This window comes from Lepidochelys olivacea (genome assembly GCF_965140295.1).
Source record: "Lepidochelys olivacea isolate rLepOli2 genome assembly, chromosome: 5".
NCBI lineage: Eukaryota > Metazoa > Chordata > Testudines > Cheloniidae > Lepidochelys > Lepidochelys olivacea.
This window is the reverse complement of record NC_140415.1, coordinates 18,409,348-18,434,394: the sequence shown is the minus strand read 5'-3', so window position 1 is coordinate 18,434,394 and position 25,047 is coordinate 18,409,348. Positions and strand designations below refer to the sequence as shown.

Here is a 25,047-nt window from a genome sequence, read left to right as displayed (position 1 = left end):
TATTTATTGAATTTTAGCCAAGAACATCTATGTAAGTATCTGGTAGGTGATTACACAAATTACATTAATTTCCATGTTCTCCTCTGTGAGACTGTGGACCAAATTCATACATGACATATAAAGGTGGGTATGCAGTGTAGTTGTAGCCATGTCCGTCCCAGGATATTGGTGAGACAACAGAAGTTGGTCCAATAAAAGAGGTTATTTTGCCCAGCTTATTTTGCTAATATAAAGATGGTGTCAGTTTGCCATCCTTACCCCTAACATCAAGCTACAAATGTGTAAGCATCTTTAAAATAAGTGTAACTTACCCAGAGGAGTCAGAAGAAAGTGGAGTTAAAATTACCCTACCTATTTTAACCTGTGCCTTTTACCCCACCATCTAACTTCTCAGCATGTATCCTTCACCAACGTAGACCCCCTAGCATGTCAAAAGAGAGGTGTCAAAGGTGGTCTTAGAAGTGTAAGGGCATTTTAAGTCCGTATTAGGGGGTCTACATTACACCACCTTGAATGTCACATTTGAATTTTGGCCCCATTCATTTGTTCGCAGTCAGCTGTTTGTTGAACTAGTGCATGAGTGAGCAGAGGCCACTATTAAAACATCAATGGCAATATACTGGTGTCAGAATAGTGACCTCTTTATGCACACATGGCCAATATAGCACTCCTAGCTCTGAATCAGGCACAAGCAATAATGTTTGTGTGAAAAAACTAGCTGCTTGACAGTTTTATGTTTTAAAAAGTATGATGAAATTACCATATACAGTATACTCCCACTTATCCCAATAGCCTGGAGGACACAGATTTTATTCAGATAATTGAGAGTTTGGAAAATCCAAAGGGTAGGTGCTATTCAGTAGTGGGGTGGCCTCCCCAGTGGCTAGGGGCTTGTCTACCACTTTCTTCTTTTGGTCCTGGCTGGAGGTTTCTGCTCTATTGTCTCACCTCTGCATTAGCGGAATCCCACCCTCATTCTCCAGCATAAGATACATGGGGGACAATAAAGGGATTTGGATAATGCAGATGTTCAGATAATGGGGAGGATACTGCATGTCCCTTCTGCAATTTCTGTATCCCCTTTAAAATATGAAAAAAGTACTACTAGAAGGATGAAGATCTACATATATGAAAAAGGAATTGAGTTTAGTGACCACAGGCTACTCTCCTTGTTTCAAATAAAAAGAGCAAACAAAATTGCAACATTTACAAGCTGGAGCTTGCCCTAAGCAAGCAATGTGTTGCAGCTGCTGACATTGATCACTATCAACTCTAAAAAAATAGTTTCAAGTTTGCAAGACAATTGTCAGCATCTTGACAAAACTGCCCTCCACTTCCATTACCTTGTACGTATGTTTGTACAGCAAACAAGCTCATCCTTCCCCCGCCCCCAGCAGTAGGCCATTATTATACTGACATTTCTGTGATGTCTCACATTAAGACACAGCCAACCATTCAGTGGGTCCAAAGTAACATAAAATCCACAGACCAAAAGTATCCTTGTTTGCTCTCAGCAAGTCAATTCAATAGTGTTCTAGACGCACGGGAAAACTGACTGCTACTTGGCTCTCCTATAATATATTTTTCTATTTGTCCTTGCTTGTGTTAGCATCTTCTGTTCTTTGTGTCTTTTCAGCTGTAATGGCAGTGTTACTCTCATTTACAATTTTGTTGTTCAATTTAAAAATTCTGTTTTTATTGCAAGATGTTTTCTAGTCAAAACAATTACAGAGCAGGCATTAGGTGCAGAGGACTAAGTGATAACAAAAACCAAAGAAATCAGTGTGGAATAAAATCCCTGGAAGGATTACAGAATTAAGACAAAATAAATTAGAGATGAGCGAATAATTCACAATGAGTAATTTAGCCTCCTTTCTGGTAAAAAAAACATCCATGAGAAACTTGCAATTACCTCATATTTATTAAAAATCTTTGAAAAATGTTACTCTGATTTGATTATACCCACTGCTTATCTGAACTGTGTAGATTTTCTGTGACTGGTCCTATGTGTCACATGGTATTGTTCCTGTTGCCTGAATGTGTGAGCACACAAACACTCCTGTTGCAAAGACTTGGATGTGCAAGTTTTAAATTTGGTTTCCACAGGCACTGATATATGCTGTCCTCAAAGGCTCACAGAAAAGAAACACAGCCAGAGTAGATTCAGCTTGAAATGAATATGCAAGAAATGTTCTTACTTTTGTCGCCTACCTCTAATTAACACACAGGATGAAGCAATAGGACAACAGGGAGCTGATTCTGCATAGAGAGAAATAGTTGTAACTTTTTCAAAAGCAACTAAATGATTAAGAAGTCTAGGTCCAATTTTTATATATAACTGAACATCAGGGATTTAGGTGCCTAAATCCCATTATTTTCAAAAATAACTTGGGTATTTGGATGCCAAAGTCATCTGGATATTTTTGAAAATTTTACTTAGGGTTTTTTTTTCAGATTGATTGTTTTGTCATTAATATTTTCCACATTTAGTGCTCCTGTCCAGTTTTACTGAGCAATACTGGAGGGATATTATCGAAACTGATGGCCAAATATCTTTACTAGATTTTTAAAACTGGCGTTCAGGAGCAATATTGATTGATAAAGGCAGATAAGCATTGAGTCCCTCAGCCAGTGGTAACTACAGTATTGTAAATGTATATCTGAGGGTAGGTTCAAACATTTTCACAGTGATCTCCAAACCACTTAACATTACTGAATTAAGCAGAACAGGACCATTGTTAAATAATATTTAAGACTGGCTGGAAAAACAAGAATTCTGTTTTGTGAAAAGATTTGAAAGTTTTCAATATTTGTTTTAATTTGACATTGGAAAAAAAAGTCTGATTTTTTTTCATTAAAAAAAACCACAGGAGACAGACCCATTCCAGAACAGCCAACAGCCTAATGGTTAGGGCATTTACTTGTGGTGTGGGAGGAGAAATTGTTGAAAGAAAAGTGGTCAACTGCATTGCTTTTACAACATTATGCTTATTAAGATTGCTATTACACTAATCTCTCAAGAGTCAGTATTTTGAGGAGATGTATAAATTGGTTTATGCAACAGGTCAAATTAAGGAGAAATTGTGTTTAGAATCTCATTGCTGATTTAGTTATGAATATATCCTATTTGTTATCCTCAATAGGCATAAGCACAAAAGGATCAATATCAGTTAAAGTAAAAAAAGAAAATTTACTGTAACTCACTGAACTGTAGAATCCAAACAGTTTTGACAGAGACAAAATAAACATTTTTACAAAAACCCAATTTACTAGTTTTTCACCAAAAATAAAAGTTTTAATATTAACTATATTTTTAAAGTCAACAACAGGAGAAATAAAAGCATACTGGAACTGTTTCAGAGGGAAAGTCATAAAAAAACACTTATGCTCCACACTGGAGTGTCATGGGGAGGTTATAGGCTGTGGTGCGATACCGATGGAGCATTAGGAGTATAAACACACATCTTTTCTTTACAGAACAGGAGATAAAATAGTGATAAAATATACTGGGTGAAAACCACTTCCTGTATATAAAGCCTTAGTAAACAGCTCTAAACACGAGAAGTGTGAATGCCCCAGGGAAAATCAAATCTCCCTGTTTAGATTCTTAAGTTACATCCATCATTGTAGTATTTGAGTATCTGGAAATCCACCCTCTATGTGGGGCCTAAGCCTGTGGGCTGCAGTGCAGTGCAGTCCTCCATGACTGCTACTTCAGCCTATGGGCTAAACTAGCAGCCACAGTCCCTTTGTAATACACATGAGTGTCGGGACCATATGCGGTCTTCAACTGTCCTGCTCCCTCTAACAGTGCTGGCTTAGGCAAGACTAGCTTGGAGACCATCGGGAGCGCCCCACAGCCTATAACCTCCCCATGACATTCCAAGGTGGCGCATAAGTGTTATATATGACTTTGTAGTACAGGTAAATTTCACCCTCAGGGGTCCACCAGTTGGGCAACCCACTGAAGACTGACAGAGAACAGCATTTGGCTCATACTGTATGGGGAAGGATTAAATGCAGTGACCAAAATGATTAGTAAGTTGGATGACTGGAGGGCTCACTGGGTTGGTAATGAGATACAGAGTTTGTCTTCTATCCCACCACTCAAATCCAGTTTAGCACCTGAGTTGCCGAAGCAAAAAAACAACAACTACAAAAAACCGCTGGAGCAGCCAAACCTGCAATATCGGGACAAATGGCGTCCTGACCGTGCATCAGTTGGGACGTGGGACAAAGAACTAAAAATCGGGACAGTCCCAATTTTATTGGGACGTCTGGTCACCCTAAATGTAACTACTATCTAACAGCTGATCAGTTGCCCAGATGAAGTGAGTTGGCTGTTTCAATCTGCACCCAAAGGACAGGTATCCACATCACACACACAAAAATACTGCCACAATTAACACCTTTCTGGTAGCCTGAGAGCTCAAGAATGGGATGGACATGGAGACTAAACTATTCTGTAGGTCCTAGAGGTGGTCACTACAGATCAGGACTCAGGCACGCTGGCAGGATGTGTGAGGAAGCTACTGGCAGGGTGTCTGAGCAATCTGCCTCCTTTCCCCAGTACTAAACAACTGGCTTTTAAAAAGATTCTATAACAAAACTAAAACCATGGCTCAGGGCAAAGAAACATAAGAACAATAAACCCATTTACATTTTCCAGCTGCAAAATGAAAAGTTTGAAGAATTCTAAATATTGTAATGCCATGGAGAATGGAAATGGATGGATGATATGTTATATTTTTCTTATCTGATTTTTATGCATGAAGATTTTTATTTTCTTGCAGAACATAGTCTCTCTAATTTACTTCTAGAGAGGAGGCTTTTAGCTTTTGTAAATTCAAAGATTTCTTCAGGCTGTTTGAAGACATGTCTTTTTCCAAGAACTCATCAGGCTTGCTAAATATTGCAGGTCACACTGTATTACAACCGTACCTGAGATTAGACTTAAACAAAACAAAATCCTTGTAGTTTTTTATATAGTTCAGCAGAAAGAATTTGGAAGAAAAATATATTAGAGCATTCAATAGTTAGCTCACTCTTCCCTGAATTCTAAAGGTAGGGTTTTTCAACCATGATGTTTACAAAAAACAACAAATAAATGTCACAGTTGTTCTCTGCATAACAAGCAGTCTTAGGCGATCCTATGCATATTTTTAGTGTGTTCAAACAATGTCACTGCACATGTTTATTCAGCATCAAGTACAGCAGTGCCCTGATCCTGATTGGGCTGTCTGGGGACTACTGCAATACAAATCATTCTTTTTTGCGGGGGGAGGGAATGGGGAAGAAGAGGTTGGGAGAGAATTTTATAAGTAGTGAACCAATCTCCAATTAAGATCAATATCTATTGAAGCATGTTAATAGCCGCCAAGGACTCCATAAATATGTGCTATGCTTCAATTTGATCTCTGGTTGTAATCATACCAATCAAAGAGCTGGCTGACTTTGAATCAGTTGAACTTTTTATCTTCTTGTCAATGAGAAAATTTTCCTTGTCAATTCCAATCTGATCCTTTGCCACATTTTATAATAGCAATGAGATCGGGCAATGTTTTTTTTCAGGACATACATTTTATTTTTTATTCTTGAAATAGTTTGTATTTGAGCAATTATATTTTCTTAACAGAGCCATCATCTCCATCATGATTTCCTATTTCAAAGACTCCAGCTCATTTAAAGTTTTCCTTAGCCACAGCCACTTTTGAGAGGCAACTGATTCCACTTTAGTGTCCGTGTAACTCTTTCACCTAATTTCCAGTAGAGCTTTCAAGCAAAGTTTTGTCTCAGAGGACCCAATCCAGCACCCATGCAAATTAGTGGGAATATTTCCATTGCCTTTAACAGAAGTAATTTAAAGCACTTACCAGTACGCCAGAGTCCTGAGCAGGGGCGTGGCCTCAACCAGAAGAGGCGTGGCCTCAACTGGAAGAGGCAGGGCCTTTAAATCAAGATTTAAAGGCCCCGGGGCTCCGACTGTGGCTGGGAGTCCCAGGGCCTTTAAATCACCCTGGAACTACCAGCTGCAGAGGTGGCTGGGAGCCCCGGGGATCAGGGGCGAATTAAAGGGCCCGGGGCTCCAGGCCCCTTACCACAGGAGCCCTGCCACCGCTACCCTGGGGCTCCGGCAGCAGGGCTTGGGTGGCGCTTTAAAAGGCCTGGGCTCCCGGCAGCGGCCCAAGCCCTGGGCCCCTTAAAACACCGCCAGAGCCCTGCTGCCGCTCGGGGTAGTGGTGGCAGGGCTCCGGCTGTGCTTTAAAGGGCCCAGGGCTCCCCGTAGCAGCTGGAGCCCTGGCCCTTTAAATCACCGCCGGGGAAGCCAGTCCGGTACACCGGACCGGACCGGACCAGCTTACTTGCACTTCTGCAGGATTTACATCAGGATATTAGGAAGCTCGGAATTCAACCTATGCCTAAACCAGAAGTGCCTCATCCTCCATAGCACTACACCATTTTTTAACCAATGTGACTGTACCAAAGTCCAGAATAACAATAGAGTAACACTGAGGAGTATCAGGCCCCAATGTGGTTCATGGGGTAAAATCCTCTAAAATATAGATCAGCACGTACGGCCTGATCTAAAGCCTATTGAAATTAACAGTAAGGCACCCTTTGACTTCAGAGGTCTCAGCAGCTTGCTTGCTTGTATCCTGTCTCATGCAAAGACTCTTAAGGGGCTCGATCCATAGCCCATTAAAATCAGTTTGAGTCTAAATACTTCAGTACATTTTTAGATCAATCCCTAATCTTTTCATGGTTCATATGTAACCATAATAGAACTGGAAATACTTGGGGAAGTGAGATAGTGACTATAAAGGCCAGCTGAATAATGTCATAATGAATAATTTCCACAGCAGTTAAAAGTTAATGAATAAAGATACATTGACAGACAAGAGATAAAAAGGTAGTTGTAAATTCCTTGAGTGCTGGTGGAGTATATTCAAAAAATGAAGGACCTATAGCATTGCATAAATACTCTACAGACTTCAGAGGTAGAGTAGCAACACACAAGTCCTTCCAAATGAGTAAGAGTGACACTGTGTATAGCACCTGTTCATGAATGTAGCAAAGGGCTGACACAATGGTCAGCAAAATTTAGTGAAAAATACAACACAATGCTTAGAAAGAATCTTTAGAGTAAGCTTGAAGAGTCAGATGACCAAATCCATTAAAAGAGATGGCTATGTTGTCCACAATGTACTTAAATGCCTGGGAATGCAAAGCAGGCTTTGGGAGGTTGGACTCCAAAGACTAGAAAGGAATAAACATAGTCTGATGTATGTTTGGACAGTCTTCAGTGCCATTAAATGACCAAAATAAATAAGCACAACCTTGAACAGCCTGCTTAGTAAATAGAATCATGGCATAATTAATGTATTTCATGAAGGAAGATACAAAAATATAGCAAATAATTTATAAAAAGCATATACCTGATTTAATGCCCAAGGGGTTCCCAAACTGTGACATGGTTACCCCTGGTGGTACATGAGCTCAGTGGTCCCATTCATTCATTCTTCACAGCAATTTTTAAGAAGGTGATAATTGAAACAATAAAGTGTGGGAACTGCTGAATGGCAGCAGAGCAGCTTTCCCTCTGCCGATGCTTCAGTGGTTTACCTCCCCTGTAATCTTATTTTATTCTGTTTTTCCCTTCCCAGACCCATTGTCTTCCAAGCAATAGCTGGCTGAATAATGGAACTTGCCAGTTTTATACACTAGTGCAAAATGGGGAAGGCCCCTGGTCAAGATTTGAGAGTTTCAGTTACTGTGTGAATTTCAGACTTAGCAGAAAGTCACCACTGACTTGCCCAAGGAAAATATGGCAGATAAAATGCATTTTCCCCCTTTGCAAAGAATGAAGAAAAAAGGAATAATGGAGTGTAAGACTAACCCACTGTTCATAGTGTGTTTCATGCCCCGCGCACCCATGCCTAGCCAAAAGAGGATATTAGCCTGTTAAAGCTGACAGCTAAGGGACTTGGCTCTTTAGATCAAATTGTAGAGGCTCATGCTTTTAGCTTTGGAGAGCCTGGCGGTGACCTTACAACAGTGGGGGCTTCTCTGAGATCCGAGTTGCTGGGGACCTCAGATTGTTGTATCAAGATTCCACTGTCCAAGAGAAATATGCAACTTGTTGTTCAGTGAAACTCATCCCTCTCTGTGCTGAGCCACAGAATATATGAATTTAATATAGCGCGGAAAGCCTCACCTTTCCTAGCACGCAGTTGCTAATGGTCTTCCAAGGGTTCATTAGCTCCAACACTAAGGTTTATGGGACAACTTTTCTCCTAAGCGTATGCAGTTGAGTTTCCCAGTTCCTGCTGCACTATATGGAATGGAGTAGTCACGTTCTAAGAATGCTCTTTACTGGGAAGGTGACCAGATAAGGGAGACGTAGACATACAGTGTCTCCATCAAGGTTTAGAGGATGCAACAGAGGAGTCCACCAGATACCAAGAGTAAGGAGTCCGAGAGAGCCAGCTCTCTTGAAAACAAAAATAGGTAAGAAGAAGGATCCCAAGCTTGAGTGGCGGGGCAACTGCAGGAGATAACTATGTCAAGAAGGAGTGGGCATTCTTCTTAGAAGCACTGCTTCTTTGTAGAAGTCTTGGTCCTAATTCTCCACGGCCCTGCATCTTGTGGAGTCATTTACACCTGTGCAAAGTGTAAAATACTTTTACTAAAGTCATTTATCCCTGTTTAAAATACTACCTTCTAAGAGCTTTCCATTTATTTACATCAACGTCAGCATTCTGCACTGACTTTGCACATTTCTTACGGACTACACTAGATTCAAGGCAGTGGAGAATCAGGTTCCTTACATCCAATAAAATCAACAAGAGGCTGATTTGCTGCCAGATATTGCTAATGGCCCCAACAGGACTCAGTTCACAGATAACTTGAGAACAGAATCCTCTAAGATTCTAATAGTTCTGTCTGCAACGATTTAGGAATAGCTGTGAGCTTTGCGCCCATTTCTGTTGCCAGCACGTGGAACCTTTGGAACTGGAAATTAGACAATGCATCAGCTACATGATTATTCTTTGGTGGTATATAACTGAAAAGTATTCTATGACTATTTTCCATGGCATAAATATCTTGACTAGCTATGAGACTGATTTTGATTAAGGGGGTTGTTTATTCTCAGTCCTGAGTACAGGTTTATTATCTAAATGAAATATCACTTTTTATCCTTCAGACTTTTTATCCTTTATCCCCCAAGTTGCACCTCTATACAAGACACAAAAATTGAAGAACATATAATCTCTTGTAATTCCCAGTTTGCCACAGACTGTTGACTGCTGTGCAGTACACCATGATTCTCAGCAAAGGAGAGGACAAAAGAGGAAATTAGACAAAATAAAGCTACTACCCCATTTCCAAATGTTTGTCCATTTCTAGAACTAAATCTGAATCAAACGTTTTTGAAAGTTCTGACATATTTCGCTGACTCCGTTTTAATATTCATTTTCCTTTCTGTGCCTCTGAACTAACTTCTGCTCTGAATGAAAACCGAAAGTAATGGAATGCTCACAAAAAACACCTTTGGGAAGGTCTGCAGGCAAGTTTTGCAAACACAAGAAGTTGAACTATCGCAGGCATACAAGTGTTTGCCTCAGCTAGAAGGCAGTGTAGTCTGGTGGTGAGTGAAAGGAGGTTGGAGTCAATACCGCAGGGTTGTTTCTGCCCCACTCTGCCTCTTGGTCATTGTGTAATCTCAGGGGAACCATCCAACCTCTGTGCCTCAGTTTACCCCTATGTAAAAAGGGGATAATAGTAATACTCAGCTTTGTAACAATGCTTTGAGATCCTGGGGTTTGATGCATTGTATTACTACCATCCAAACCTAAAGCATAGCTCCTAACATTTCATCGCTATAATGAATTCCAAAATCCCAGAATATTAAAACATGTAGCTCAAGCAAATAAGTACATCCACTTGGACTGAAACAATCACTCTGTATTTCTTATGTTTAAAGGAGATCATCTGAACCATCAAACTTAGGTGTTAGGTTAGATGAGTGACTTAAAATAGAGAGATTTTGGCAATGTGTCTGATAACTTCTTTACAAACTACCTTTTCCAAAGCCTGCACAGGTGTAACAGATGCCTTCAGCATAAAATCTATATGATTCAAGATATCCGAGAAGAAATTTCACTGGCTATTTTACAACTATCTACTCAAGGTCCATTTCCAAGGGTCGGTATAATCATCATCATCTGTCTTCTGTTAATGAGATTCTTAGGTATTGATAATTCTTTTAGATGGTACAATGCTTTCTTGATATCATCATTCTTAGCTGGATCTATAAATGCAATATACGGATATAGTGTACTCTCCTTATAAACAACTTGAATTGAACCTGCCCATTTGAAGGATATTCAGAAGCCTATGGGCAAGGAATTACCAAAATAATATTAGACACTGAACCACATACCTAACAATTCAAAGTCCTTGGGGGACACTGGCAGTTGTCAAAACATTAATTCAATACTTTTTGAATGTTGATGCTGAGTTGCCTAATGATACAGCACTCAGTTATAGTTAGAGGAAGCCATTATCTGATATGCCTTCCAGAGATGATACATGACAGATGTAACATGTATTTTTCCAAACTCCCTTTTTGGCACCAGGCCATTGGCAAAACAGTTAGAATTTGGACAAGAGAAATAATATTTCTAAGCTTAATATATTAAATGTTCTTGTTAAAAATGCTTCAGTCTTCATTCGATGCATTATATAATTAAATGACTTGGCTTTTTAGTTAAATTGCACCATAACCTTGGAGGACATGTGTGCATGGGTGACAGTGAGATACTAACTAAATAGATTTAGAAAATACACTTATAAAGCTAAACCTAAAGCTAAAGAAATTAAACCCATATAAATAGCTAGAAAACTCATTAACAGCTTTAGAACAAAATATTTGAAACACGGTATAATAATGCCACCCTGCTACTGAAACTTTTTCAGTGGCATAAGTGCAAAGAATATTTACCAAGAGAATGACCCACAAATGGTGTAAAGTGTAAAGTGATAAACAAAAGATATGTTGACTTACAGACTATCAGCAAATTTCTCCTTTTTAAAGGTTAAGCTCAATGTTCATTGCTGTTCTTCCCCATAAGTAATAGGTTTAAAGGTTAAAGAGCTCCTGCGATGCAGTCCTCTTCATAAGCAATATATTTAAAGGTTAAACCCATATCCTAGGGGTCGCCTCTCTAAATAGTGGTGACAATCATTGTTTTCACGTTTTTGTGTTTTTAAATATTCACTTGACTATTTTATAATACATTTTATATTTGCCCCTGGATCTCATTAAAGTTTATTCATGTCGTCATGGGTCAAAAATCTGCTGAATATTTTGAATGTTTTCAAAAACTAGTTCCCATTTAATTTTATTTTATTTTTACTCTCTTTAGTTCTTCATTTTGCAAGACTGGAGTAAACATTGTATCTTTCCTCCAGTCTCAGTTTTAAAAAAAGCAGCTCACCTTTAGAACTTGTTTCTAATAAGAATATTACTTTGCATTTATGTAGCTCTTCCCAGCTTGTTAGTGTTTTAGAAACAACAGTTAATTAAATGAGTCAGACACACACCACAGCAACTTCTGTGCTAAGTTCCAGCCTAACTACCCACCCAAACATTCCTACATCCTTTGATATAAAAATGCTGCATTGTAGAAGCACAGGACAACATTTTCAACTGGGGTGACTAAAGCTAATCACTGAAATTGGTGACTTGATTTGCAACAGTAATGAGCTCCCACAAGCTTCCACTGACTTGAGTGCCTTAGACAAGCCTTCCTACTGGAGACACAGCTCATATAGGCAAAATATATACCAGTTACAAAATAAACTATACTGGCAAAGGGACCTTTCCCCCCTCCAGCATTATTATATTTACACTGGTACTTTTGCTGGCATAGCTACGTGGTTAGGAGTGTGATTTTTTTTTATATTCCTAACCAACATAGCTGTCCCACCAGACCTCGACTTGACCATCTGCAAAATGGGGATATCTGCTGCTTAGTGTAGCTACCTGACAAAGGTGATGTGACTGAATTCTAATTAGTTCCTGATCCTAAGACCCTCCACTCCCTCTCAAGTCAATGTATGTGAAAGGCAGTCAGCATCTGGCAGGTTCAGGCCTTAATAGATGGTCAGTGCTTTGTGATCCTCAGATGAAATAAGTGTGCAGTGTAAGTGCAAGGAATTATCATAATTGCTTAATACTCTACTGCAGTGGTCCCCAAACTTTTTCAATCATGCCCCCCCTTACCTGGTCTGTACCGCGACCCTCTCCCCCGGGAGCCAGGACAGAATGTGGGGGGAGTGGGGCAGGACAGTGGAGGCTGAGCCGTGCTTGGGGCAGGACAGGAGAGCCACCGGTACCCCTCTCACTGGAGTTGTCCCTGAGTGCTCCTTGAGGCTCCAGCAGCAGCTGCTTCTGCTTCTCCTCTTCCCACCCCGTGGTGGCAGAGGCCAGTTACTGTGGGTAACTGGACTTTTAGTGTGCAGGCAGCTGGGACTGGTTCCAGAGCAGAACTGGGAGCAGAGCTGGGCTGGGTGGCACTCTCTCCCCGCCTGGGGCTGGGCTGGGCCCACCATGTCCTCCCCAGATGTTACTTTGTACCCACACCCCACACTTTGGGGACCGCTGCTCTACTGGGAGGTGTTCAGACACTACAGTGATGAGTTCAGTGTAAGAACCAAAATAGAATATAAAAGAATAGTATAGAATAGTATACCTGCCTCATTGCTTGGGTTCAGCTGGCCTTGCAGACAGCTAGTGGTGGAGATGCACATGCTACTTCTGGTCCAACATCAGGTAGCAGAATGCATGGAGGTGGCCAGAGGGGAGGAGCAAATATGATATATGCAGATTCAGGGCAAGGACATGACCCTCCACCCCCAGTCATGGTAACCAGTGGAATGCTGAGCCACCATAAGCAATTCCTTGGTGCTTTAACATAAAGGAGAAATTCATCCTAGTAATTTCACCCACTCAGTGGCATTAAAACAGGCTGTGTGGCCTAATATGTCAATATTGTAAGAATGGTTTGGGATGGATTTACATGATATTTCAATGCAGATTTCATAGGAAAGTAATTTTAAACAGTTGAACTAAATGTGTTGTGATAGACCTGTTCATCCCTTTACTCTGCTACAGTATATAAATTCCCTTCAGTACAGAGCAGTCGCCAGACCCAGATGCCAAGCAATGAAAAAAATATTTTTCCACTGGCAAATCTGGCTCCTGTGAGTCTCATGTATGTCACACTGTATCCTACGGCATGCTTCTGATGTCTGCGTCTGTTTAAGTAGCAGAAATTAATTCCAGGAGCAAAACCAGAAACAGAAAAAGTGCAATAGCATTTTAGAGTTACAGCGTTTAAAAATGGTGGCAGCCACAGTTGCATGGAAATGATATGAACAAAGGGAGGGCACTGGCTTGGAGGACTAGAATTCCACACAAAGTGGGTGGCGTGGAAATAGGCACAGAGACATTTGTAAATGAAGCAGGCTAATGGTGCATAAATGCTGGCATCATTGGTGAAGCAGCAGCAACACGAACTTACTGTGCATAACAACCCAAATGGGTCCTATTTCCAGGTTTGGCACTCATTGTGACCATGGGCAAGTCTTCTAGCCCGTCTGTAAAATGGGGATACCAATACCACTCACCAAGCTCTGAGCAGCGTTGCAAGGCTTCAATTAAAATTTGTTATTATTTATACAAAACAACAGAGGTGCCCAGTGCTTTACAAAGGAGCTACGTACATGAGTAAGTAGCACTCAGGGTGAATATAAGTTGTAGAATTGAATTTTAAATTAGACAAAGGAGTGGGAAGGGAAAGAGAAGCAACAAACTTTCATGTGATTTTTTTTTAAAGAAAACGTTTAAAAACCCATTCTGATATTTCTGAACTATCCGTATTGTAGAGTGTTGTTTTTTGTTTTGTTTTTTTATAGGGTCCATCATCCTAAGGGCTCTTTTTCATGACGAAATGCTATTCTGATTGAACATGGTTAAGAATCAAGTTAGCAGACATGATGCTGACTACAATTTGTCCTTCCCTAGGTTGATCAAAGTCAGGCTCAACATTGCGCCAGACAACCATCATGGAACCCTTACTTCTTCAGGTTTAATCATGATTAGCTGACACAGTGCTGAATGTGATTTGCCCAGGTCTACCCTGACTACAAAGTCATGCTCAAAATCATATTAACGAACTTGATTCTTGATAATTGTATTCAAACACATGAAAATTTTGCAGTGTTGACCAGCACTCAGAGTCATATGAGTTGGAGGCAAATCATCAAGCCACAAATATATGGCTGGTGGTGAAAATAAAGTAATTTGCTAAAGGCAGTGGACCTGATTCTCCACTATTTCGCCCCTTATGTAACCATTTAAACCTTTGCAAACTAAGGACAAAGTGACTGTAAGATGCTATCACCAGTTTATGTAGATATTTCAGATTTGGTAACATTTCACTTCAGTTTTGCCCTTTGTCAAATGACTGCGCCAGGCACAAAGCAGGGGAGAGTGGGACTCATTGAGTGCTAAGTATTATAATTATTACTACTGTAAAGTAAAAGAGACTATTCAACACTTTTGCAAATAAAACATTCAAAAGGATATTCCATTATCATCATCTCTTTATGCCAGCCATTGTCTCCTTCAGCATGGCTGCAACAAGAATCTTATGCTTGTCTTAACTTAAATTGATGAGGATGATCATATTGAAGAACATTCTTCTGAACCTTTCATATACAGTTAAACAACTTATATCTTTTCACACTTTATTAACTGTGTGAATTTTATTTGGGGTAAGATTCTGCAAACAGTACTTGACAGAGTACTTATTATCATAAGTAGCCCCAGTGAAGTCACACTATGCCTTTGTGATAAAAAATCTTTGATGGATCATTTGTGGGTCTTACTGTTGTAAATATTACACCCTAAGCATGGTTGGGTCTGATTCTGCTCTCAGTTACATCAGTATAAAAGTGGTATAACATTGAGTTTCTTCTGATTTATATTGGAATAAGAGAAGAATCAGGCCTGTTACCCCTTATCTCATCTTTTATTTGGAGGAATTATTACATTCCCGGTTCTAAGACCCATAACTATATTGTGCAGTGCCTTACTTCACAAGCAGTCCCAGTCACTTCAGTGGAACAACTTGTGGATGATAATTATTAATAGTAATATTGTAGAGACTAGGAAACCCAGTCATAGGCCAGGACCCCCCTTGTGGTAGGTGCTGTTCAACCAGAGAACAAAAAGATAATCCGTGCCCCAAAGAGCTTACAATCTAAGTAAAAAGCAAGAGACAACAGGTGGCTACAGACAGACTGATGGGGGAGTAAAAGGAAAAAATGAGACAATACTGGTGAGCATAATAGGCAGTGGTCTCAGCACACCAGCTTATTGTTAATTTTTTTGTAGGCATCACAGCAAAGGAGATATTTAAGGAGGGATTTGAAAGAGAAGAATGGGAAACATGCCTCTATGTTTGCTGTACAAATCCTTGATGCTCCTCTCATACAGGTCTTTTGAAGTACCACACAGATAATGTAGACATTGAAATATAATACAACTACTGCACACTTTAGTGGCTTTAAAACTGCCAATATACGAACGGGCATCAAAGTTTCTGTGCATCAGAGAAAAATTCAAAGACCGTATTGTATTAAAAAAAGCTCCATTATAACAAAAATCAAAACAAACAAACCAAAAACAGACTGAAATATTTCTCTTCACATAGAAGGGCTCTGTTCAGACTAAAGTACTTTCCATTTTAAAAACAAAATAGGACAAATATCAACTTAATAGCTATTGCCTCTCAGCTAAAATAGCAGCTGGTCTGTCAAAGAAATCAGACTGGAATTCTGAAGTGTTTAGATCCAAGACAGGTCTCTGTCGCTCTCCAAAAGAAGATTTTCTTATAATTTTTACCCAGAGCTAGAGTTATGTAAAGAATTTCACACATATCCTCTCCCACAAGAATAACTAAGCACAGTATTATACCAAATAACTTGCTTTTAAATTAACTTTCTTGGCACATGGCACATTTTTGTAGGTGGCTCATCCTACTGACATCACATTATGAATGCCACAGGTTTTGTTTTCTTCTCCAAGATTTCCAATTTTGTCAGTAAATATGAAAAAGCACAGAGCTGTATATAACTTTATGGTCAAACACTGTTCTAGGATGCATGCTACCTCCCACTGACTAATGAAAGAGCTGCCACGCGCAGCTCTGAGAGCTGAATTTGAGCCATGTAGAAGTTAAACTGAAGGAAATACACACACAAACACTATAAATGCTTATTTTTTGTAACGCTGGGATACCACAATGGAACATGCATTAGTAGAAAAAGAAGATCTGGAACAGTCAAATATTATGTGTAAAGAAGTTATGAAATAAAATTTCATGATAAGATAGACTTTTGGCCACTTAAAAGAAACACAGGCAGTTGTGATTACGGCTACTGATTGGCTAAGAATTGCCACACACAGCTCATCTAGTCTCCGATAAAACATTCTATGATTTTTGTTACTCTGTCTTCCAATAACCCTCAGCCACTTGCTTATCTCATCCCCCAGTAATATCTTGTATTTTAGATTGAAAGCTATTTAGGGGCAGGGACTGTTTTTTACTATTCAGTACCTAGCAAAATGGAATCCTGATCTGACTGAGGCCTCAAGGCACAACCACAATATAAATGTTAATAATAATAATACTCCAAAAATCTTCTATGTAATTAAATGTTTATATCTCTCACCACTGAGGAAAAATATTACGAAGCCAGAAATCTTATTAAAGTCAGCATGAAGTTTAAACAGGTATGGGACGTGTTGAAGCAGGTTATTTTATTATACAAGGTTGCATTATGAAGCATAGTTGCCTTGTGCAATATTTAAATACAATTTGGGAACTGTGCTGGAATAAAGTTCAGCTATGTTTTTTTTAATTTAATCAATTTGTGAAATGGAAGTGTTTAACTGAACTAATTCTCAGTGACTACTGTCAGGTTAGAAGAAAAGAAAGAATGATCAGGACAAAAGCTGACAGAGCGTAGTGTTATATTTTAGATCGTTGCAAAACCGAAGCAATAAAAGAAAAACATTACAAAATTCATGCAGACTTTCACAAGACTGGAAAATAATTTTAAAGTTCAATGTGAAATTGGGAGTTAAATTATGTCTTGGCAACAAATGCCACAAGAATCATATTTCTTAGCTATAAACAAATGCATTTTAAACACAGTCCATGAAACCAGTTCTTCTGCTTGATTAACTTTGTTTTTCTAGATTTAGTGAATTTACTTTTCTTTTTACTGTATTAAGATTGTTCTTCAAAAAACAACCCACATTTAGAAATCTATTCTAGCTTTTTCAAACAGTGCTCTTGTGTAGATATACATGTCTACCAATGCACTTTCTAAAGGTTGCGGGCTTTAATGATGGACAAACATGAAATGTTTCAGAAATTCACTTTGGGACCAATAAGCACTCAGAAGTTGAGATGCACACTCTTGGAATCACTCTTTTTGAATGGATTGCTCGTCAATGGTGCCATACTGATAGCTCTAGGAAGCAGAAATTCCCTATTAACAGAAGAACACTTCAGGGACTATCCACAGAATATTTCCCACACTTCCCTGCCAATGTGCATCAATCTTGACATAGTGGGAGGGCAGTTCAGATTCCATATCCAGCATTCAATCCTTTGCCTTCAGTCTCTTCAGATTGCCAAAAAGTGTGCATGTTACCAGTCATTTGGTTCTGTGATATCGAAACTTGGCCACCGTGAAAAGAACTGGGATAAATTTGTTTTGCATGGGCTACAGCACAGCAGTCCTGTAGGCCATGATTCAGCAAAGCACTTAAGCATGTGCATTAATCCATCCCCATTTAACAGAGCATTTAAATATGTATTTTAACATCCCATTGAAGCTTTATGCTTAAATGCTTTGTGAATCAGAACTAGAGTAGCACCTTCTGATTATGCCAGATATGGAAAACCTAGAGATAAAAGGCTCTATCCTTTAGCAATAGAAACATAAATATCATTACTATAGGAACAAACACAAATAACTTTAAAATGGACTTAGTCCTCCCCATTTCTGTGTAGCATTATTTCCTACAGCATATTTTCCTGTTTTTGTTTTAAATGTCTTATCACTGAATGATCTCTACATAAGGTCACCAAAGATTACCAGCTGCTCTGTGACATGTGTCTTGAGAATAAGTCAAAGATGCACACAAAGGTTTGGAATGAGATATTTCTATACAGCATTGCCTGTGGGTACTATATGTAGGAGGGTTTAAAAAGTGGAGAGTAGTACTTTTTTTAAAATACAAATTTGCATTCAAGAGAACAAGAGATGGAAAATGGAGATCAGCATGACTGAAATTTAAGTTCATAATTAACATGAGATTGCAGAAGTGTTTCCAAAACAGTAAGTTCATCCTTATTAATGAGCTTTTGAATTAACTTGTTGCTTAAGTGTCAGTGGTGCAAAAGGAAATGTCTGAAGGGCATGTTCCATTAGACCACCTGTAAATACAGATTTCACACATGGACACTTTTCCATTATGTCTGATGGCTGCTGAAATTGATAAAGTATGTATGCACATTTCTTTTAATGCTCTGAAGTGTCAACTTCAGGGTCTAAATGGACTTCCTATTGCAATGAGTTACCAAAAAAAAATTTATGTTGCTCCAATAAAACAGGGAAAAAGAACCTCCCAAACACACAGCATAATAAAATAGTACATTGCTATTTATATAATATAATGCTAACAGAATTAATACCAAACATATAAAATATCAAATGGAAGAGACATCACCAACAAAAGGTATGACTACACTGCAATCAGAGGCATGATTGCAGCACACATAAATCTGAGCTAGCTTTGATCTAACTAGCTCGAATAACAACAATGTAAGTGAAGTGACGGCAACGAGGGGTAGCAGCACAGGCTTTACAAGCGCACCAGGGACCCTGGGTATGAATTCATGTGACCAACCAGTGCTGGGACTTCACTGCTATTTTTAATTGAGCTAGCTAGATCAAAGCTAGCTCAGGTATGTCTACACATGCTTCAATCACACCTCTGAGTGAAGTGTAGACAAACCCTAAAGACTTACCTACACAGCAAGCTACTGCATGGCAAACTGGTGCACAGTAACTGGCCATGCAGACAAGCCTTTAGTGATCTCTTGGATTTAATTGACATTTGTGCCATTATGAAGGAATTTATTTGTCAACAAATATATTCATAAAATTAGCAAGATGGAAATAGTCATACACAGGACATAGAAACACTGCAAGCCGTGTATGTTGAACATAATTTCCTGGTGAGAGTTTTTCCAAAGGGCACATTTGCCTCTCTGTCTTCTAAGTGATTGTTTCCTTTGGTGATCAGTTATGATTTGGGATTACCTTTCAATTGTTCACCTCGGCTGCACTGACAGTGCTGTTGGCTGAATCCTGAATGAAAAAAATCACTACTTAAGATGTTTTACGATACCTTTCTCCCCTTGCCTCCACCATATTTTTTCTACATTGGATTAATTCCGTTGCTCAGTTACAACTTCTCAGTTGACAACCTTAAAATATCTGAGCAAGAGCTGGGTTTTGTAAAACTGATCAGTGATTTTATTCACTGCCTGTGGGTCTGTTTTGTCTTCGTAAACTAGTATGGCTTCTTATTGCGATTTCTATAGGGGCATGTACAGTGATTGTTTTTATGAGCTAATAAGTGGTTGGCATCAGCTGGTATTAATTCTTGTGTGAAGATCAATTTAACCCTCAGGAAATTAATGTAAGTCAGTCTAATATGTGCTAATATCTCATGTCCACGTTGAAAGGATTAGATTAAAGAACGCCCATTAGGAGATGGTTGAAATTCTGAATTTCTGTCCTGAAGGAAATTCCATGATTTCAAAATGGGTATCATCTCCAACCACTTAGTAAAGGAGAAATGTCAATTTTTTTCATGGAACAAATTATTCCAAATATTCCAATATTTCATTTTGACCTTATCCAAACATTTGGATTCAATAAGATGGAAAAGTTCCATTTCCACTTTATTATTTTGACATCTGTGTTATTTTCATATAATATAAAAGTTGAAACAATAAAATCCAAATCAACCTTACCAAAGCAAAACATTTAGATTTTATTAAAATGAAACATTTTGATAATTTCCTGAAAAAAATAGACAAAAATCAATGTTCCCATTAAATGTTTCAATTTTATCTGATCAGTATTTTTTTTTATGGGAAACTGTTCTGCTGGCAAATTTTTGACCAGCTCTGGCGCCTCATGTAGAGTAGAATTTCATACCACTAGGACAAAACTCATCTGTTCAGGCTGTTTCCAGATTGTGGAGCAAACTCCAACAGGAGCTGAGAACCATCAAAAACATCACGCCCCTCTGCTCAAAGTGCAAGACACACTTCTTTGACCTGCCTTTTCTAATACAATCATATAGGAGCAGATAATACATATTTATTAGGACTGTCGATTAATCGCAGTTAACTCACGCTATTAATTCAATAAATTATTCATGATTTAAAAAACTAATTGTGATTAATTACAGTTTAAACCACACTGTTAAACAACAGAATACCAATTGACATTTATTAAATATTTTGGATTTTTTCTCCATTTTCATATATATTGTGTTGTAATTGAAATCAAAGTGTATATTAGTTTTATTATAAATGTTTGCACTGCAAAAATGATAAAAGAAATAGTATTCTTCAATTCACCTCATACAAGTAATGTAGTGCAATCTCTTTGTTATGAAAGTGCAACTTACAAATGTAGATTTTTTTTGTTACATAACTGCACTCAAAAACAAAACAATGTAAAACTTCAGAGCCTACAAGTCTACTTAGTCCTACTTCTTGTTTAGCCAATCATTAAGACAAACAAGTTTGTTTACATTTACAGGAAATAACGCTGCCCTCTTCTTATTTACAACATCACCAGAGAGTGAAAACAGGCATTTGCATGGCACTTTTGTAGCTATTTACATGTCAGATATGCTAAACATTTGTATGCCCCTTCGTGGTTCAGCCACCATTCCAGGGTACATGCTTCCATGCTGATGATGCTAATTAAAAAACGTATGCATTAATTAAATTTGTGACTGAACTCCTTGGGGGAAAATTGTATGTCCCCTGCTCTATTTTACGTGGATTCTGCCATATATTTTACGTTATAGCATTCTCGGATGATGACCCAGCACATGTTGTTCATTTTAAGAACAGTTTCACTGTAGATTTGACAAAACACAAAGAAGGTACCAATGTGAGATTTCTAAAGATGACTACAGTACTTGATCCAAGGTTTAAGAATCTGAAGTGCCTTCCAAAATCTGAGAGGGACAAGGTAGGGAGCATGCTTTCAGAATTCTGGAAAGAGCAACACTCCAACGCGGAAACTACAGAACCCAAACCACCAAGAAAGAAAATCAACCTTCTTCTGGTGGGATCTGACTCAGATAATGAAAAAGAATATGCGTCGGTCCACACTGCTTTGGATTGTTAGCAAGCAGAACCCATCATCAGCATGGAGGCATGTTCCCTAGAATGGTGGTTGAAGCATGAAGGGACATATGAATCTGTAATGCATCTGGCACATGAATATCTTGCAACACCGGCTATAACAGTGTGATGAGAATGCCTGTTTTCACTCTCATGTGACATTGTAAACAAGAAGCGGACAGCACTATCGCCTGCAAATGTAAACAAACTTGTTTGTCTGAGTGATTGGCTGAACAAGAAGTAGGTCTGAGTGGACTTGCAGGCTCTAAAATTTTACATTGTTTTATTTTTGAATGCAGGGGGTTTTTTTACATAATTCTACATTTGTAAGTTCAACTTTCATGATAAAGAGATTACACTACAGTACTTGTATTAGGTGAATTGAAAGATTGAAAAGCTAAGGGGACAATAATAAATAGCTATTTACATTTTCAATTTTTTTTTTAGAGTCAACTATGTGTTTTTGTTTGTTGAGACAATGAGAATGAACAGAGCAAGACAGGGAATCAGGGAGTTCTGTTGAATGGCCCTTTGCAAGTCACTTAATAGTTTCCTTGTCTGTAAAATATTAATAATTACCCTACTTTGTTAAAACCTTTGAGATTTACAGTGTAATAACAATAATACTTATAACTTACAAAGTGCTAACAATGAAGCACATTCTTAAGCAGGCTGAAGACTCGATTGTAAAGTAGTCTAGGATTTATTCCTCACTTTGCTACAGATTTATTGGGCATGTCTCCTATTCTCTCTGTGCCTCAGTTCACCCAACAGTAAAATGTGAACAACATCTAAGTCACAGGATTGTTGTGAAACTTGTTTTGTGATACAGCAAGTACTATTTGTAAATAAGGAGTTTCATTATATGTGTTGAGGAGAGAGACTAAGTCACGTTCTTCAGGAGAACAGAACTTTTCATGGTTTCCAGAGAAAACTGAACTCCTTTACTAGTGATAGGGAAACCCGTTTGAACGCAGTAGAGTCAGCACTGTGTCAAACTCCAGACTGCAAAATCAAGTGCCACAAGAATGCTGCCTCATTAAAAGCATTGGAAGGGGCAATCCTCACTTTGTTTGTTAGAATCAACAACAAGATTACAAAGTCTCATTCATTAGCAATGAATACACATTCTCATCTAGATTGTTACTGTAAGAAGTTTGTTGTCTTAATTACACCAACTCAGGTGGACACCTTGGCCTGTGGAAAGGAAAGAAATATAATGCCCACCAAAATGACTGTCACAAAAGAGAAACAGGGATTTGGAACGGTCAGTTCTACTAATAAGGAAGGATAAAAAGATGAATGAAACAAAGCATTGTGTGGAATTTAGAACATTTTCTCTAACATAAAATCTACACATAAATAGGGTGTGTATATACATGATTACCAAATATATATATGAACTCTGACAATGAAATGGTGAACATATGGCAGACTTACCCTTGAATTAACCACTTCCAAGGAGACATTCTGAGGCATTGCACTTGGTACTAAAAGGGGAGAAAAAATTGGAAATATGTAATTAGCAGCAGAGTCATAAAAGGCTATGTCAAATCTCTCTCTTATTGGAAAGAACTAAGTATGGCTTTTCCACACACTTTATAATCTGTTCTTAAATGTGTAGTTAATTCAGGTGGCACTTCAGGGGTCCCCTTGAGAGACAAAAAAATAAATACATCTATTTGTTTCTTCTCATTTTTGGTAGACCTATTAGTGAGCCCCTTAAACAGTTAGTCAGTAGATTTTATGCAGTGATACCAAGTAGCTGATTTCAGTTACTTGTTTATTTCAGTTGATATTTATAACAAGATCTTTCAGGTAATTGCTCTGCTGAGCACCAGGCTATTAGAATACATGCATTTCAGAATTCACACTGCATTAAGATAAATCCGTGCATGTTCTCCTAATTGTTACTAGTTCTGAAGATCTCCCAGAAAATAAAAGAATTTGAAGTCTTTTTCTGATACTAGTAAAAAATTATTTTAAAATATACCATTTTGCTCTAAAAGAAAAGGAGTACTTGTGGCACCTTAGAGACTAACCAATTTATTTGAGCATAAGCTTTCGTGAGCTACCGATGAAGTGAGCTGTAGTTCACGAAAGCTTATGCTCAAATAAATTGGTTAGTTTCTAAGGTGCCACAAGTACTCCTTTTCTTTTTGCGAATACAGACTAACACGGCTGTTACTCTGAAATCTTGCTCTAAGTAATATATGTAACTGGGGAGACACTGTTTATTAATTTCACTATTAATTTTATTATGTCCACACTAGTAAACATACTTTAATTGTTAAACGCAACTAATGCTTATTTAGCACCTCATCTTACAAGCTGCTGAGCACCCTCTTTCCAGCTGCTGATGCCCTTGGCTCCCTCAGAACGGAATCATCAGACCCCCACAGGAGCAGGCCTTTAATTTGAAGAAATAACTGATTCAAGTTCCTATCTAGTTAAAATTAGAACTTCCTTCAAACAATAAATCTATTTTTATTAAACATCCCCAAAGTAAAGCTTTTGTTCATCTAGGACTCATTTCTGCCATCCTCACCCACATTGAGTGATGCCATTGATATCAATGGAATAGTATTGGGGCTTCACCATAAAGGCGGTAGAATATGTCCTTATTAGCTAAATGTTTACAGAACAGACAATTGTCTCCTTGGTGTCTGTATAAGTGAACCAGATGTGTGCTACAGATCTGGCTGTGGGAGGAGGTTTTCATATATATTTTCTCCTAGCACACAGTCAATGTTCAACCAGTAGCTTAACAGACGATATCTTCAGACATAAATTCTTGCTTTGTGGTGCCTTTGCACATTTTGTTGCCTCCTGTCACTCAGAGATCTAGACCCATAATTCCCTCTGACCTGAGTATACAAAGAGAGTGCTGGATCACATGGTAAGATGGGCTCCCTTAAATTTGAACATACATATTGATACAGCTAAATGACCATCATACATCTAGAAGCCAAGACTGTAGGTCACACATATAGAATGTGGGGGACTGTATTTTCATAGAAACATAGAAATGTAGAGCTGAAAGGGACCGTGAGATGTCATCAAGTCCAATCCCCTGCACTGGACCAAATAAACATTGACTTTTAGTTAGGAAGTTGTTTCTGACATCTAACCAAAATTTCCCTTGATGCAGATTAAGCCCATTACTTCTTGTCCTACCTACAGACGATATGGAGAACAATTCTTCATAACAGTCCTTATCTTTTGAAAACTGTTTTTTTTTTAAACAGTGACTAAACAAAGAACTTAGGGACCACAGTGAATAATCATCTGAAAATGAGCTCACAGTGTGATGTTGTGGCTAACAGAACAAATATGATCCTTGGATGTATAAGAAGTAAAATATTTATTAGGAGTAGGGAGCTGTTAATACTACTGTATGTGACATTAGTGAAACCATTACTAGAATACTATGTCCATTTGCATTGTCCACAATTTAAAA

The 25,047-nt window shown here is 38.4% G+C and overlaps 1 protein-coding gene across 2 annotated transcripts in view; it reads right to left on the bottom strand.

The window, feature by feature from the left end:
- Window positions 1-25,047, bottom strand: part of DCC (DCC netrin 1 receptor) — a 948,238-nt gene that overhangs the window by 214,873 nt on the left and 708,318 nt on the right. For both annotated transcript variants that reach the window (XM_084629005.1, XM_084629006.1), the window contains exon 12: window positions 23,028-23,077. In XM_084629005.1, the coding sequence (XP_084485131.1) occupies window positions 23,028-23,077 (50 nt within the window). The remainder of the gene's footprint in view (window positions 1-23,027; window positions 23,078-25,047) is intronic.